The sequence below is a fragment of the Ascaphus truei genome, chromosome 17, assembly GCF_040206685.1.
Source record: "Ascaphus truei isolate aAscTru1 chromosome 17, aAscTru1.hap1, whole genome shotgun sequence".
NCBI lineage: Eukaryota > Metazoa > Chordata > Amphibia > Anura > Ascaphidae > Ascaphus > Ascaphus truei.
This window is the reverse complement of record NC_134499.1, coordinates 19,606,060-19,621,076: the sequence shown is the minus strand read 5'-3', so window position 1 is coordinate 19,621,076 and position 15,017 is coordinate 19,606,060. Positions and strand designations below refer to the sequence as shown.

General features: G+C 52.1%; 1 protein-coding gene across 2 annotated transcripts in view; it reads left to right on the top strand.

Moving 5' to 3' along the window:
* DOCK3 (dedicator of cytokinesis 3) overlaps positions 1–15,017 on the top strand; it is a 167,715-nt gene that overhangs the window by 63,065 nt on the left and 89,633 nt on the right. For both annotated transcript variants that reach the window (XM_075574192.1, XM_075574193.1), the window contains exon 5: positions 4,674–4,770. In XM_075574192.1, coding sequence (XP_075430307.1) covers positions 4,674–4,770 — 97 coding nt within the window. The remainder of the gene's footprint in view (positions 1–4,673; positions 4,771–15,017) is intronic.

Here is a 15,017-nt window from a genome sequence, read left to right as displayed (position 1 = left end):
TGGGGATGTTTCATTACATGTGATGGTGTGGTGTGGTGTCGTGATGACACTTGTGGTGTTCATGTGATGGTGTGGTGTCGTGATGACATGTGTGGTGATCATGTGATGGTGTGCTGTCATGATGACGTTTGATGACGTGTGGTGTAGTGATGACACGGGTGTGGTGTCATGTGGAGTTGTGATGTCATGGGCCCAGCTTGCTTCTGGCGCACGCCGACGTCATAAGCTCGGCGTGGGACAGTCAGTGAGGGAGGCCCGCAGCTGGGGAGAGCTGAGCCCGGCGGCAACTAGAGGACCGTCTTTCAGGCCTCCGGCAGCACCGGGCCCGGGACACCTGTCCCGGCTCTCCTCCCTGTCGGCAGCCCTGCGACGTGTGTGGTGTCATGTGATGATGTGCGGCGATGTGATGATGTGCGGCGACGTGATGATGTGCGGCGACGTGATGATGTGCGGCGACGTGATGATGTGCGGCGACGTGATGATGTGCGGCGACGTGATGATGTGCGGCGACGTGATGATGTGCGGCGACGTGATGATGTGCGGCGACGTGATGATGTGCGGGGACGCGATGATGTGCGGCGATGCGATGATGTGCGGCGACGCGATGATGTGCGGCGACGTGATGATGTGCGGCGACGTGATGATGTGCGGCGACGTGATGATGTGCGGCGACGTGATGATGTGCGGGGACGTGATGATGTGCGGGGACGCGATGATGTGCGGCGACGTGATGATGTGCGGCGACGTGATGATGTGCGGGGACGTGATGATGTGCGGGGACGTGATGATGTGCGGCGACGTGATGATGTGCGGCGACGTGATGATGTGCGGGGACGCGATGATGTGCGGCGACGCGATGATGTGCGGCGACGTGATGATGTGCGGCGACGTGATGATGTGCGGCGACGTGATGATGTGCGGCGACGTGATGATGTGCGGCGACGTGATGATGTGCGGCGACGTGATGATGTGCGGCGACGTGATGATGTGCGGCGACGTGATGATGTGCGGCGACGTGATGATGTGCGGCGACGTGATGATGTGCGGGGACGCGATGATGTGCGGCGACGCGATGATGTGCGGCGACGTGATGATGTGCGGCGATGCGATGATGTGCGGCGACGCGATGATGTGCGGCGACGTGATGATGTGCGGCGACGTGATGATGTGCGGCGACGTGATGATGTGCGGCGACGTGATGATGTGCGGGGACGTGATGATGTGCGGGGACGCGATGATGTGCGGCGACGTGATGATGTGCGGCGACGTGATGATGTGCGGGGACGTGATGATGTGCGGCGACGTGATGATGTGCGGGGACGTGATGATGTGCGGGGACGTGATGATGTGCGGCGACGTGATGATGTGCGGCGACGTGATGATGTGCGGGGACGCGATGATGTGCGGCGACGCGATGATGTGTGGGGACGCGATGATGTGTGATGTATTAATATTGGTATGTGTGACCTGGATTCTACTATCAATTTGCAAGATCCTAAAATTTCATTAACAATTTGGTGTGTCTGAGTTGATTAGGCAGACTCTCCCTTAATTATTAGTCAATGTGGCTGTGTTTTAGAATACTTATGGCAGGATACCTTGGCTGTGAGCCATATGGCTGTGTAACATTTAAGTGTGTGGCAGAGTTAATCTTGGAGTTAAGTGAAACATTTAAGTGTGTGGCAGAGTTAATCTTGGAGTTAAGTGAAACATTTAAGTGTGTGGCAGAGTTAATCTTGGAGTTAAGTGAAACATTTAAGTGTGTGGCAGAGTTAATCTTGGAGTTGAGTGTAACATTTAAGTGTGTGCAGAGTTCATCTTGGAGTTGAGTGTAACATTTAAGTGTGTGCAGAGTTCATCTTGGAGTTGTGTGTAACATTTAAGTGTGTGCAGAGTTAATCTTGGAGTTGTGTGTAACATTTAAGTGTGTGCAGAGTTAATCTTGGAGTTGTGTGTAACATTTAAGTGTGTGCAGAGTTCATCTTGGAGTTGAGTGTAACATTTAAGTGTGTGCAGAGTTAATCTTGGAGTTGAGTGTAACATTTAAGTGTGTGGCAGCGTTCATCTTGGAGTTGAAATTGGAGGTGAAGATTGAGGAAGATCTGGACTCTGAACAACAACGTTACAACTGTGAGAACTTTACTTTCTAAAAGCTGTGATTATTTGTACTCTTGCTATCCTCCAATAACTGGGAAGTCTCTCCTCCTGTATCTCACTATGCCCTCCTTATTGCTTTTTCTGTTTACTGTTTCCTCACTCCTTGGTGAATGTCCCTGTTCTCTCCAACTTCCCCACTGCACCATTATTTATACACCTCTCTCCCAACAACTTCTATACCCCTCAATAAAAAAACACCCACACAAATCCTCTATTCACACCCTCTATCTACTTCTTCCTGCTGCTGGGGATCTCCCCTAAGCCTGAAGCCAGACATACACACCTGATCTCACTCATGCCTCCCTGCCATCTCTTCCCCTGTAAATGGTGTTAACCTTTTCATTTAACTCTGACTAACCTTAAAACTTGCCCCACAAATCAAGCATCCCAAAAGCCTGCACTCATGGCTACTGTCCCACAGTCACTTATACCACCCACTGTGGCCAAGCACTGACATCTACAGCACTTATTCCCTCACCTGCTCTCTCTGTAAGTTTCCCCACAAACCTCTTAGATTGTAAGCTCTTCGGGGCAGGGATTTCCTTTCCCATTGTCTGATTTTTGCTGCACTTATTGTATTTTTAAAATTCCCTGTACTGTATTCTTTGTGAAGCGCTGAGTACACTTTTGGCGCTATATAAATAAAGACATACAATACAATACGACGTGATGATGTGCGGCGACGCGATGAAAATCTTGGTAAATTTGCACTAAAGATTTCTGTAGATTTTTTTATTAAACTCCCCCTGTGTGATGTGCTGCAGGGACCCCAGCAAAGCAAGGGTTAATCCCAGAAAGGCATGCAGGGAGGAGTAGAGCTTGGTTACTGGCCTCTGAAGTGGGAGATGTTGATGAAGGCCCCTGTGTATTTGTGAGCGTCCTGGGATGCGATTGATGAAGCTCAGAACATGGCAACGCTAGGAGGAGCATTTTAGCAGGGTTATATTACCACGAGTAGTAACAATGTGACAGGGTAAGATGAGGAGTAACATTGTAACAGAGTAACATGCCCTAGGACCGATCCTCCTTTTCCCTGCATGACTCTGAGGCTGTCACACTCGTTAGCTGCCAGCGGCCCTGCTAACGATGACATGCGTGGGATAATTGTCCACACGCCTCTGGCTGCGTCACGCTCTCCCTGCTCTGTGTCCCTCTCAGATTACAGCCGGGAGAGTAATGGTTCCCGGAGATGGATCTGGGGCACAGACAGAGGGGTCCTGTGACCTATCCAATGTCTGTCATACAGCCGGGTGACACTGTGACACAGGGAGAGGAGACCTGTGACCTATCCAATGTCTGTCATACAGCCGGGTGACACTGTGACACAGGGAGAGGAGACCTGTGACCTATCCAATGTCTGTCATACAGCCGGGTGACACTGTGACACAGGGAGAGGGGATCTGTGACCTATCCAATGTCTGTCATACAGCCGGGTGGCACTGTGATACAGGGGATCTGTGACCTATCCAATGCCTGTCATACAGCCGGGTAACACTGTGACAGAAGGGTCCTGTGACCTATCCAATGCCTGTCATACTGCTGGGTGACACTGTGACACAGGGAGAGGGGATCTGTGACCTATCCAATGTCTGTCATACTGCCGGGTGACACTGTGACACAGGGGATCTGTGATTTATCCAATGCCTGTCATACAGCCGGGTGGCAATGTGACACAGGGAGAGGGGATCTGTGACCTATCCAATGCCTGTCATACAGCCGGGTGGCACTGTGACACAAGGGATCTGTGACCTATCCAATGTCTGTCATACAGCCGGGTGGCACAGTGACACAGGGGATCTGTGACATATCCAATATCTGTCATACAGCCGGGTGGCACAGTGACACAGGGGATCTGTGACCTATCCAATGCCTGTCATACAGCAGGGTGGCACTGTGACAGAGGGGTCCTGTGACGTATTCAATGTCTGTCATACTGTAGGGTGACACTGTGACACAAACAGAGGGGACTTGTGGCTGACACAGGGTGACACAGGGGCTGTCTCTCTGTCACTCTCTGCAGGGTGACACAGGGGCTGTCTCCCTGTCACTCTCTCTGCAGGGTGACACAGTGGCTGTCTCTCTGTCACTCTCTCTGCAGCGTAACACAGTGGCTGTCTCTCTGTCACTCTCTCTGCAGGGTGACAGTGGCTGTCTCTCTGTCACTCTCTTTGCAGCGTAACACAGTGGCTGTCTCTCTGTCACTCTCTGCAGGGTGACACAGTGGCTGTCTCTCTGTCACTCTCTGCAGGGTGACACAGTGGCTGTCTCTCTGTCACTCTCTGCAGGGTGACACAGTGGCTGTCTCTCTGTCACTCTCTCTGCAGGGTGACACAGTGGCTGTCTCTCTGTCACTCTCTGCAGGGTGACACAGTGGCTGTCTCTCTGTCACTCTCTGCAGGGTGACACAGTGGCTGTCTCTCGGTCACTCTCTTTGACATAGAGAATGAGTATCTGACAATGTGGGATGTGGGTTCTGGTGACGTTCAGACTGTAACCTGTGCCTTGTCCCCCCGCAGGCAGTATGAGACGGTGGCCCCCGCAGAAGACCCTGTTGTCACAGAGGTGACATCCACGCTGCAGGAATGGGCCTCCTTGTGGAAGCAGCTGTACGTGGTGAGTAATGAATCCCGCCATTTAGGGGTTTAGGTGGGGGGTCACTGCCAGACCCCGGGGTCAGCTCCTGGTGACGGTCACTGCCAGACCCCGGGGTCAGCTCCTGGTGACAGTCACTGCCAGACCCCGGGGTCAGCTCCTGGTGACAGTCATTGCCAGACCCCGGGGTCAGCTCCTGGTGACGGTCACTGCCAGACCCCGGGGTCAGCTCCTGGTGACGGTCACTGCCAGACGCCAGGGTCTGCTCCTGGTGACGGTCACTGCCAGACCCCGGGGTCAGCTCCTGGTGATGGTCACTGCCAGACACCGGGGTCAGCTCCTTGTGACGGTCACTGCCAGACCCCGGGGTCAGCTCCTGGTGACGGTCACTGCCAGACCCCGAGGTCAGCTCCTGATGACGGTCACTGCCAGACTCCGGAGTCAGCTCCTGGTGACGGTCACTGCCAGACCCCGGGGTCAGCTCCTGGTGACGGTCACTGCCAGACACCGGGGTCAGCTCCTGGTGACGGTCACTGCCAGACCCCGGGGTCAGCTCCTGATGACGGTCACTGCCAGACCCCGGGGTCAGCTACTGATGACGGTCACTGCCAGACCCCGGGGTCAGCTACTGATGACGGTCACTGCCAGACCCTGGGAGATTATATATATATATACACACACACACACACACACACACACACACCCACACCCACACCCACACCCACACCCACACACACACACACACACAAACACCCACCCACACCCACACCCCCACCCCCACCCCCACACCCCCACCCCCACACACACCCACCCACACCCACCCACACCCACCCACACCCACCCACCCACACCCACCCACACCCACCCACACCCACACCCACACCCACACCCACACACACCCACACACGTATATATAGAGGAAAAAGATCATTGGTGTGATCACACTCTAAATCCTAGATGATATATGAACTGGTGTCAATTTTTTAAATTATATTTCTTTCATTCAAATCGTTAAAATATAATACACATCATTTTGTGAAATACACAACATAGAACACAATACGGGCAAAGTAACTCGCTAAAAGCCTGGAATACAAGCAACAGCCGGACGTGAGCACCTAGAACTCACCAATCAGAAGGCGAGTTTAGAATGAGCCCTCCGTTAAGGTTTGGGGACCTATATTTGTACTGGGAGGCAATAATAATGTGGCTGATAGAGGGGGTTAATGCCATAGGAATAAGCCCTTTTATGTGTATTAGAGCAGGGGAGCGCAATCTTTTCCCCCTGCGCCCCCCCCTGTCGGCTGTCCCCCTCTCCTCGTGCCCCCACCTGCTTACCTTGACCTGACGTCACGTCGACATGGCAACGCGATGTCACATGAGGCCGCGTTGCCATGGCGACACGTCACCAGGAGTTGTCTGAATCAAGGTAAAGAGAAGTTTACAGAGAGAGGCCTTGCAGCTCCCCCGGCATTCATTTAAATGCGTTCGGGAAGCAGTATCTGGCAACAAGTCCCAATAACTGCGTCCGCTTTGTAACGGTTAGAGGTATCTCTTGTCTCCCCACTGCTGGGTGCAGCCGCCCCAATCATCCCCCAGGTCCTGCGATTACAGCCTCTCTTCTCCACGTCCCTACAACACATTTTCTAATTTCATCCTCCCATCTTACTTGTGGTCGTCGTTTTTGATCTTTCAATCTCTCTTGGAAACCAGTTGATTTCCATCGTTGTCCAACGATGGTCATTTCTTCTTGTGATATGTCTGGCCCACCGCCGTTTTAATTTCTCCATCCGTTTCATGTCACAGACTTGTGTTTGGTTTCGAACCCATTCATTCTTTCTCCCGTCTCTCTGGGTAATACCCAGCATGCGTCTCTCCATACTTATTTTAGTTGTCTGAAGCTACTTAATTATCTTGGTATTTAGGGTCTAAGTGTCACATCCATACGTGAGCGCGGGCAGAATACATGGGTCACATCCATACGTGAGCACAGGCAGAACACACGGGTCCCATCCATACGTGAGCGCGGGCAGAACACACGGGTCCCATCCGTACATGAGCGCGGGCAGAATACACGGGTCCCATCCATACATGAGCAGAACACACGGGTCCCATCCATACGTGAGCGTGGGCAGAATACACGGGTCCCATCCATACATGAGCAGAACACACGGGTCCCATCCATACGTGAGCGCGGGTAGAACACATGGGTCCCATCCATACGTGAGCGCGGGCAGAATACACGGGTCCCATCCATACGTGAGCGCGGGCAGAACACACGGGTCACATCCATACGTGAGCACGGGCAGAACACACGGGTCCCATCCATACGTGAGCACGGGCAGAACACACAGGTCCCATCCATACGTGAGCGCGGGCAGAACACACGGGTCCCATCCATATGTGAGCACGGGCAGCATACACGGGTCCCATCCATACGTCAGCGCGGGCAGAACACACGGGTCACATCCATACGTGAGCGTGGGCAGAACACACGGGTCCCATCCATACGTGAGCGCGGGCAGAACACACGGGTCCCATCCACACGTGAGCGCAGGCAGAATACACGGGTCCCATCCATACGTGAGCACGGGCAGAACACACGGGTCCCATCCATACGTGAGCGCGGGCAGAACACACAGGTCCCATCCATACGTGAGCGCGGGCAGAACACACGGGTCCCATCCATACGTGAGCACAGGCAGAACACACGGCTCCCATCCATACGTGAGCGCGGGCAGAACACACGGGTCCCATCCATACGTGAGCGCGGGCAGAACACACAGGTCCCATCCATACGTGAGCGCGGGCAGAATACACGGGTCCCATCCATACGTGAGCGCGGGCAGAACATACGGGTCACATCCATACGTGAGCACGGGCAGAATACACGGGTCCCATCCATATGTGAGCAGAACACACGGGTCCCATCCATACGTGAGCACGGGCAGAACACACGGGTCCCATCCATATGTGAGCAGAACACACGGGTCCCATCCATACGTGAGCACGGGCAGAACACACGGGTCCCATCCATATGTGAGCAGAACACACAGGTCCCATCCATACGTGAGCGCGGGCAGAATACACGGGTCCCATCCATACGTGAGCACGGGCAGAACACACGGGTCTCATCCATACGTGAGCGCGGGCAGAACACACGGGACTCATCCATATGTGAGCGCGGGCAGAACACACGGGTCCCATCCATACGTGAGCACGGGCAGAACACACGGGTCCCATCCATACGTGAGCGCGGGCAGAACACACGGGTCCCATCCATACGTGAGCACGGGCAGAACACACGGGTCCCATCCATACGTGAGCACGGGCAGAACACACGGGTCCCATCCATACGTGAGCACGGGCAGAACACACGGGTCCCATCCATACGTTAACGGGGGCAGAATACATGGGTCCCATCCGTATGTGAGCACGGGCAGAACACACGGGTCCCATCCATAGGTGAGCACGGGCAGAACACACGGGTCCCATCCATACGTGAGCGGGGGCAGAATACACGGGTCCCATCCATACGTGAGCGTGGGCAGAACACACGGGTCCCATCCATACGTGAGCGCGGGCAGAACACACGAGTCCCATCCATACGTGAGGGCGGGCAGAACACACGGGTCACATCCATACGTGAGCGCGGGCAGAACACACGGGTCCCATCCATACGTGAGCGCAGGCAGAATACATGGGTCACATCCATACGTGAGCAGAACACACGGGTCCCATCCATACGTGAACACGGGCAGAATACACGGGTCACATCCATACGTGAGCAGAACACATGGGTCCCATCCATACGTGAGCGCGGGCAGAATACACAGGTCCCATCCATACGTGAGCGCGGGCAGAACACACGGGTCCCATCCATACGTGAGCGTGGGCAGAACACACGGGTCCCATCCATACGTGAGCGTGAGCAGAATACACGGGTCACACACTTTCCTCCTGAGGTCCAGTGGGAAGGTTCCCTTGAAAGATTGTCTTGTTTCTTCCAAATGCCTCCATCCCGTCCTCATTCTCCTATAGATTTCATTCAAAAGGTTCCCATCCATTGTTATTTGCCGGCCAAGGTAGACATAGTCTTCCACTTTTTATTCCATTTATTTAGTCCTTAGCAGAGTTGGCACATTTGTTGATCATCACTTTGATTTTGCAGAGATTAATACGGAGGCCACCTTCTTACTTGCTTCTGCCAGTTCGCCAATTTGTTGGTGTTGGTCTTCTGGTCTGGTGACAAATATAACAATGTCATCGACAAATCATAGGTGACTCAGGTATTCACCATTGATTTGTATTCCTCTGGCTTCCCAATGTAATGTCCTGAACAATTCAAGTGTGAATGAAAAGCTATGGTGACACGGTGTCTCCTTGCCGCTCTCCCTCGCTGATCCTTATCTAGCTTGTATCTTCATGTAATATAATGTATGTATGTTTATCTTTATTTATAATATCAATGTACACTTCTTCAGCACTTTGTCTTCCTAGTGCCTCTAGGACCGCTGAGGTGTAGACAGAATCAAATGCTTTTTCGTAATCTACGAGTCTTAAACTGAGGGTTAGATCGTAGTCATTACTCTGGGAAATCACTTGTACGACCTGGATGTGGTCCATTGTGTTGTATCCGCTGTGAAATCCCGATTGTTCTCTGGGCAAAGACCAGGGTTTAGTGCAGATGATTAGTCAGTACAGTAGCTTTGTAAAGATCTTGCAAGTGATTGGAAGTAGACTGATTGATCTGTAGCTCTTGAAGTCTTTATCTCCTTTCTATGGATGAGAATAACTAGGGCGTTCCTCCATTACTCATGTAAAGAGTTTGGAGAGGATTGTCTCTACTTCTTCCCCAGCTGCTTTCAAGAATTCAGTTATAATTCCATCTTCCCTGTTCGCATTTACGATCCTTCAAGCCTGCTCTTATTAATAATAATAATAATAGCATGTTCTTGTATAGCGCTGCTAGTTTACGTAGCAGCTTTACAGAGACATTTTGCAGGCACAGTCCCTGCCCCGTAGAGCTTACAATCTATGTATTTTGGTGCCTGAGGCACAGGGAGATAAAGGGACTTGCCCAAGGTCACAAGGAGCCGACACCGGCTTCAAACTCAGTGCAAGTCAGTGTCTTTTACTCACTGAGCCGCTCCTTCTCCTGCGTGATACAGTGTGGTGCTGTGCTATTCCTTTGCACATGGGCAAACTACCTGTTTACGTATGGGATACCTAGCCAAGGGTTTACATCTGCGCACTTTTTTTTGGCGCCTTCACTGGGGTTATTTAGTTTGGTGTGTTGCATGTGACCAGGAGAGGACTGTAACGTCAACATCACTAGAATGATGTACAGTTAACCTCATAGAGGAATCTGCCAAACTGGCGGTGAACAAACAGGTGAGTAGCTGCACACAATCGCTATGGCACTAGATGAGCATTGTAGATTAGATTGTAAGCTCCTCGGAGCAGGGACTCCTCTTCCGAAATTTTACTTTTATGACTGAAGCACTTATTCCCATGATCTGTTATTTGTATTATTTGTTACTTATATGATTGTCACGTGTATTACTAATGTGAAGTGCTATGTACACTGATGGCGCTATACAAATAAAGACATACATACATACATACATACATACATACATACGCATCCGTTCCGTTAGGGAAAGCACCCGCTCCCGGTCTCAAACAAGCAGGCAGTTGCGGCGTCACGACACTGGAGAGAACATAAGCTCCCGTATGGAAGGCACCTGCTCCCGGACGAGGGCACACCCGCCCCCACGCCTCAGTCAGCTGCACAGGGGCCACTAGAATCAGTTCCGTCCGAATAGCAGCTGGAGCAGGAGCGCTCAGGGGTGACGTCACTGCCCCGTAGGGCATAGAAACCAGACAGTCTCAGATAGCAAGATGCAAAGAAAGTTCACTGAGCAAATAAAGAGCAAATCAAAAGATAGGTTCAATCTAATAATAGTACACAATCTAATCCAACGCGTTTCGTAGCAGGTGCTACTTCATCAGGGTTGGATTGCAGAAAGAGAATGTGTGCTATTTAAATCCCTCCACAGGTAGTGATTGGTCAAAATACCAGGTGCTTGTAGTAACAAACACCTCATTGGTTGACACAAAATGTCCAATAAGAATACCAGAATGACAAAATTACAAGAGAGGTGAATTAACACAATCCTACCTGTCCAAAAAATGGACAATATCCACAGGTTTCTAAAATAAAAATAGTAAAAACGCCAGCGATAAGACAAAAGTTAAAGAAACATATATAGGAGAAAAACATGAATCCCAATGATTAGAGGGGAGACATATAAAGAATAGAAAATGCAATCAGTACAATTGTATAAATACGTGCATACCGAGAATAGAATATATAGGTTACATAGAATATTGGCGTATATTGAGGGACACTCACACCTCAAAGTGTCAGATTAGGATAAATATAGACGCCATCACTGGAATTGAAGGAGACTAACAAGCGCGCCCCCACACAGAATGGGGTGACCGGTCCTAGATAACCCTGCTGCTGGACAAGAGGGTGCAAGCAAATTGTTAATAAAGAGAGAGAATATCTAGAGCAGGGGTGCGCAAAGGTTTTAACCTGCGCCCCCCCTGCCTGCTTCCTTCCCGGCTCGCTACCCCTCCCCCCGGCGTCAAATGATGTTGTGGAGTGTCATGTGACGTCGCGTTGCCATGGCAACGCGATGTCACGTGACCCCGTGGAGTCATATGACACCGGTTACCATGGTGACACGTCGCCGAAGATCAGGTAGGAGAAGCTGCAGAGGCCTCGCGCGGCGCACCCCCAACACTTCATTTAAATGCCTTGGGGGAGAGCGTGGGACCTCTCTAGCTGCCGCGCCCCCCCTGGAAAATCTGTCGCGCCCCCCACTTTGTGCACCCCTGATCTAAATCCTCATTTAACCCCAAGGCACCATTGTATTGAGTTGAAAAATCCAATAACTCTCCAGTCTAGAAAGTGCTGTGACTCTCATCACCTCCCCTTCTATCTGTTGGAACAACTCGAATGCCTTTGTATGGAAGAAGAGAGGGGTTGTGACTGCGACATGTCTTGAAGTGTCTAGAGACACTGTGTTTGTCAAAGCCAATTAGAATATTCCGTAGATGTTCCCAGATGCGCCTCCTCAAGGGCCTCTTAGTTCTACCTAGGTATAGGAGACCACAGGGGCCCTCGAGGAGGTACACAACATGTGCTGTAGGGCAAGTAATACAATCCTTAATTGTATATTGATTAGAGGAAACAGTCTTACGATTCCGAAGTAAATATTGGCAAGCTAGACATTTGCCACATGGGAAGTTACCAGGAGGTTTGGTGAGAAACCAGTCTGATGTGGGAATCCGGAGTATTTTTGGAACCTTTGTCACTAGGAGCAAGTGCACTTTTAAAGTTACTAGGTTTCCTAAATAGTATTTGGGGCCTGACAGACAATCTGGAACCCAATACTAGGTCACTGCCCAGAATATTCCAATATCTATGAATAATGTGTCTGCTGGCATTCCCTTAACAATTATATTTAGTGATAAAGGGGACATTTATTAAATCAGTAAGTAGTCTGAGAAGTAGAAGTGGACCGAACTTTAGTGATCAACAACTGATTCCTCTCAAGGGCTCTAACACGGCGCCATGCGCTGGTCAGTAAGTCCGATTGAGAACCTCTGGATAGAAATATATGATATCATTCCCTGTGTAGGAATGCTGGTGCACCCTCCCCAGCCATGCTTCTCAGAATGTGGTCTGCCTATACCTTGAATATTGTGAATCATTATAATAGTGACTGTATAAAAACAGAAGCCCAGTGTGGCCCACTCAGTGTCCGTTTACAAAAGGAGCCATGTCCAGCGGAGTGAGTACCTGTGATCTATGGCAGAGGTTGAGACCGCAAAGCTCCGTGAGCCATTACTCTGAGGGCGACCACGATCGGCTGGAATGCAAGAGCAGTAACTTACTCTGGTCCCAAGCTAAGGTGAACCCTTCCCATTAGAAATCACAGTGAGGGCGACACTCGCGGCTCATTAAGTCGCACGTATAGTGCCGGCGACGGGTGATGTCACACTAGCGAAAGTTGTATTTCGCTTTGCGGCGGTGTCGCGGGCGACCAGGCCATTGATTGGTTCGGGGGCTGTCACATGAGGTGACAGCCCCTGAAAAATCTAATATTCCCGGCTGCAAAAAATCACGTCGCCACGTCGCTGTCGCGCTTACTATAAGTGCACGCGGCGGCGGCAATGCATTTGTTTTCGGGCGGCTTTGCGTCGCCGGCACTATAAGCGCGGCCTTACTCCGTGCCAATTCTCCAAAATGAGCATAAGCATGACTGCAATATAAAGAGGTTACTCACTCCGATCCCGGTCCACGGGGGGTGGTTGGCGTGCTCCTACCGTGGTAGATCACAAGAGACGAGCAGGTAATGGCGGTGAACAGCCGAATGAAAACAGACCTGGACTGCCGGTGCCGGTTGCACAAGAACTTTATTGGCACATATACACCGTGGAGGGTGTCTCTTATACAATTCCCTGGCTAGTTCGAAATCCACATCACGAGTACAATTACGTCTAAGTCTTATAAATTGGCCCAGGGGGACATTGTCAATCCACTGTCTGTGATGATCACTTGTGGCAATCAAAAAACTGTGTCCACTTTTTTAAATGGGTATTGGGTGGTGAAATGGTACCATTGCTCAGGGCCTCTAGGTGAATATCAAGAACATCGATCTTGGAAATATGATTAAACGGGGCCAGCAGCAGGAGACCAGTCACTCCTGTGTGGGAGAGGACCATATGGGGTCAGCAGCAGGAGACCAGTCACTCCTGTGTGGGACAGGACCATATGGGGTCAGCAGCAGGAGACCAGTCACTCCTGTGTGGGACAGGACCATACGGGGTCAGCAGCAGGAGACCAGTCACTCCTGTGTGGGACAGGACCATATGGGGTCAGCAGCAGGAGACCAGTCACTCCTGTGTGGGACAGGACCATATGGGGGCAGCAGCAGGAGACCAGTCACTCCTGTGTGGGACAGGACCACACGGGCCGGCAGCAGGAGACCAGTCACTCCTGTGTGTGACAGGACCATACGGGGGCAGCAGCAGGAGACCAGTCACTCCTGTGTGGGACAGGACCATACAGGGTCAGCAGCAGGAGACCAGTCACTCCTGTGTGGGACAGGACCACACAGGGCCAGCAGCAGGAGACCAGTCACTCCTGTGTGGGACAGGATTATACCGGGTCAGCAGCAGGAGACCAGTCACTCCTGTGTGGGACAGGACCATAGGGGGTCAGCAGCAGGAGACCAGTAAGTCCTGTGTGGGACAGGACCATACGGGGACAGCAGCAGGAGACCAGTCACTCCTGTGTGGGACAGGACCATACAGGGCCAGCAGCAGGAGACCAGTCACTCCTGTGTGGGACAGGACCACACAGGGCCAGCAGCAGGAGACCAGTCACTCCTGTGTGGGACAGGACCACACGGCCAGCAGCAGGAGACCAGTAACTCCTGTGTGGGACAGGACCACACAGGGCCAGCAGCAGGAGACCAGTCACTCCTGTGTGGGACAGGACCACACACAGGCCCAGCAGCAGGAGACCAGTCACTCCTGTGTTTGACAAGACCATACGGGGTCAGCAGCAGGAGACCAGTCACTCCTGTGTGGGACAGGAACATACGGGGTCAACAGCAGGAGACCAGTCACTCCTGTGTTTGACAGGACCATACGGGGTCAGCAGCAGGAGACCAGTCACTCCTGTGTGGGACAGGATCATACGGGGTCAGCAGCAGGAGACCAGTAACTCCTGTGTGGGACAGGACCATACGGGGTCAGCAGCAGGAGACCAGTCACTCCTGTGTGGGACAGGATCACACAGGGCCAGCAGCAGGAGACCAGTCACTCCTGTGTGGGACAGGATCACACAGGGCCAGCAGCAGGAGACCAGTCACTCCTGTGTGGGACAGGATCACACCGGGTCAGCAGCAGGAGACCAGTCACTCCTGTGTGGGACAGGACCATACGGGGCCAGCAGCAGGAGACCAGTCACTCCTGTGTGGGACAGGACCACACAGGGCCAGCAGCAGGAGACCAGTCACTCCTGTGTGGGACAGGACCATACGGGGCCAGCAGCAGGAGATCAGTCACTCCTGTGTGGGACAGGACCACACAGGCCCAGCAGCAGGAGACCAGTCACTCCTGTGTGGGACAGGATCATACGGGGTCAGCAGCAGGAGACCAGTCACTCCTGTGTGGGACAGGAC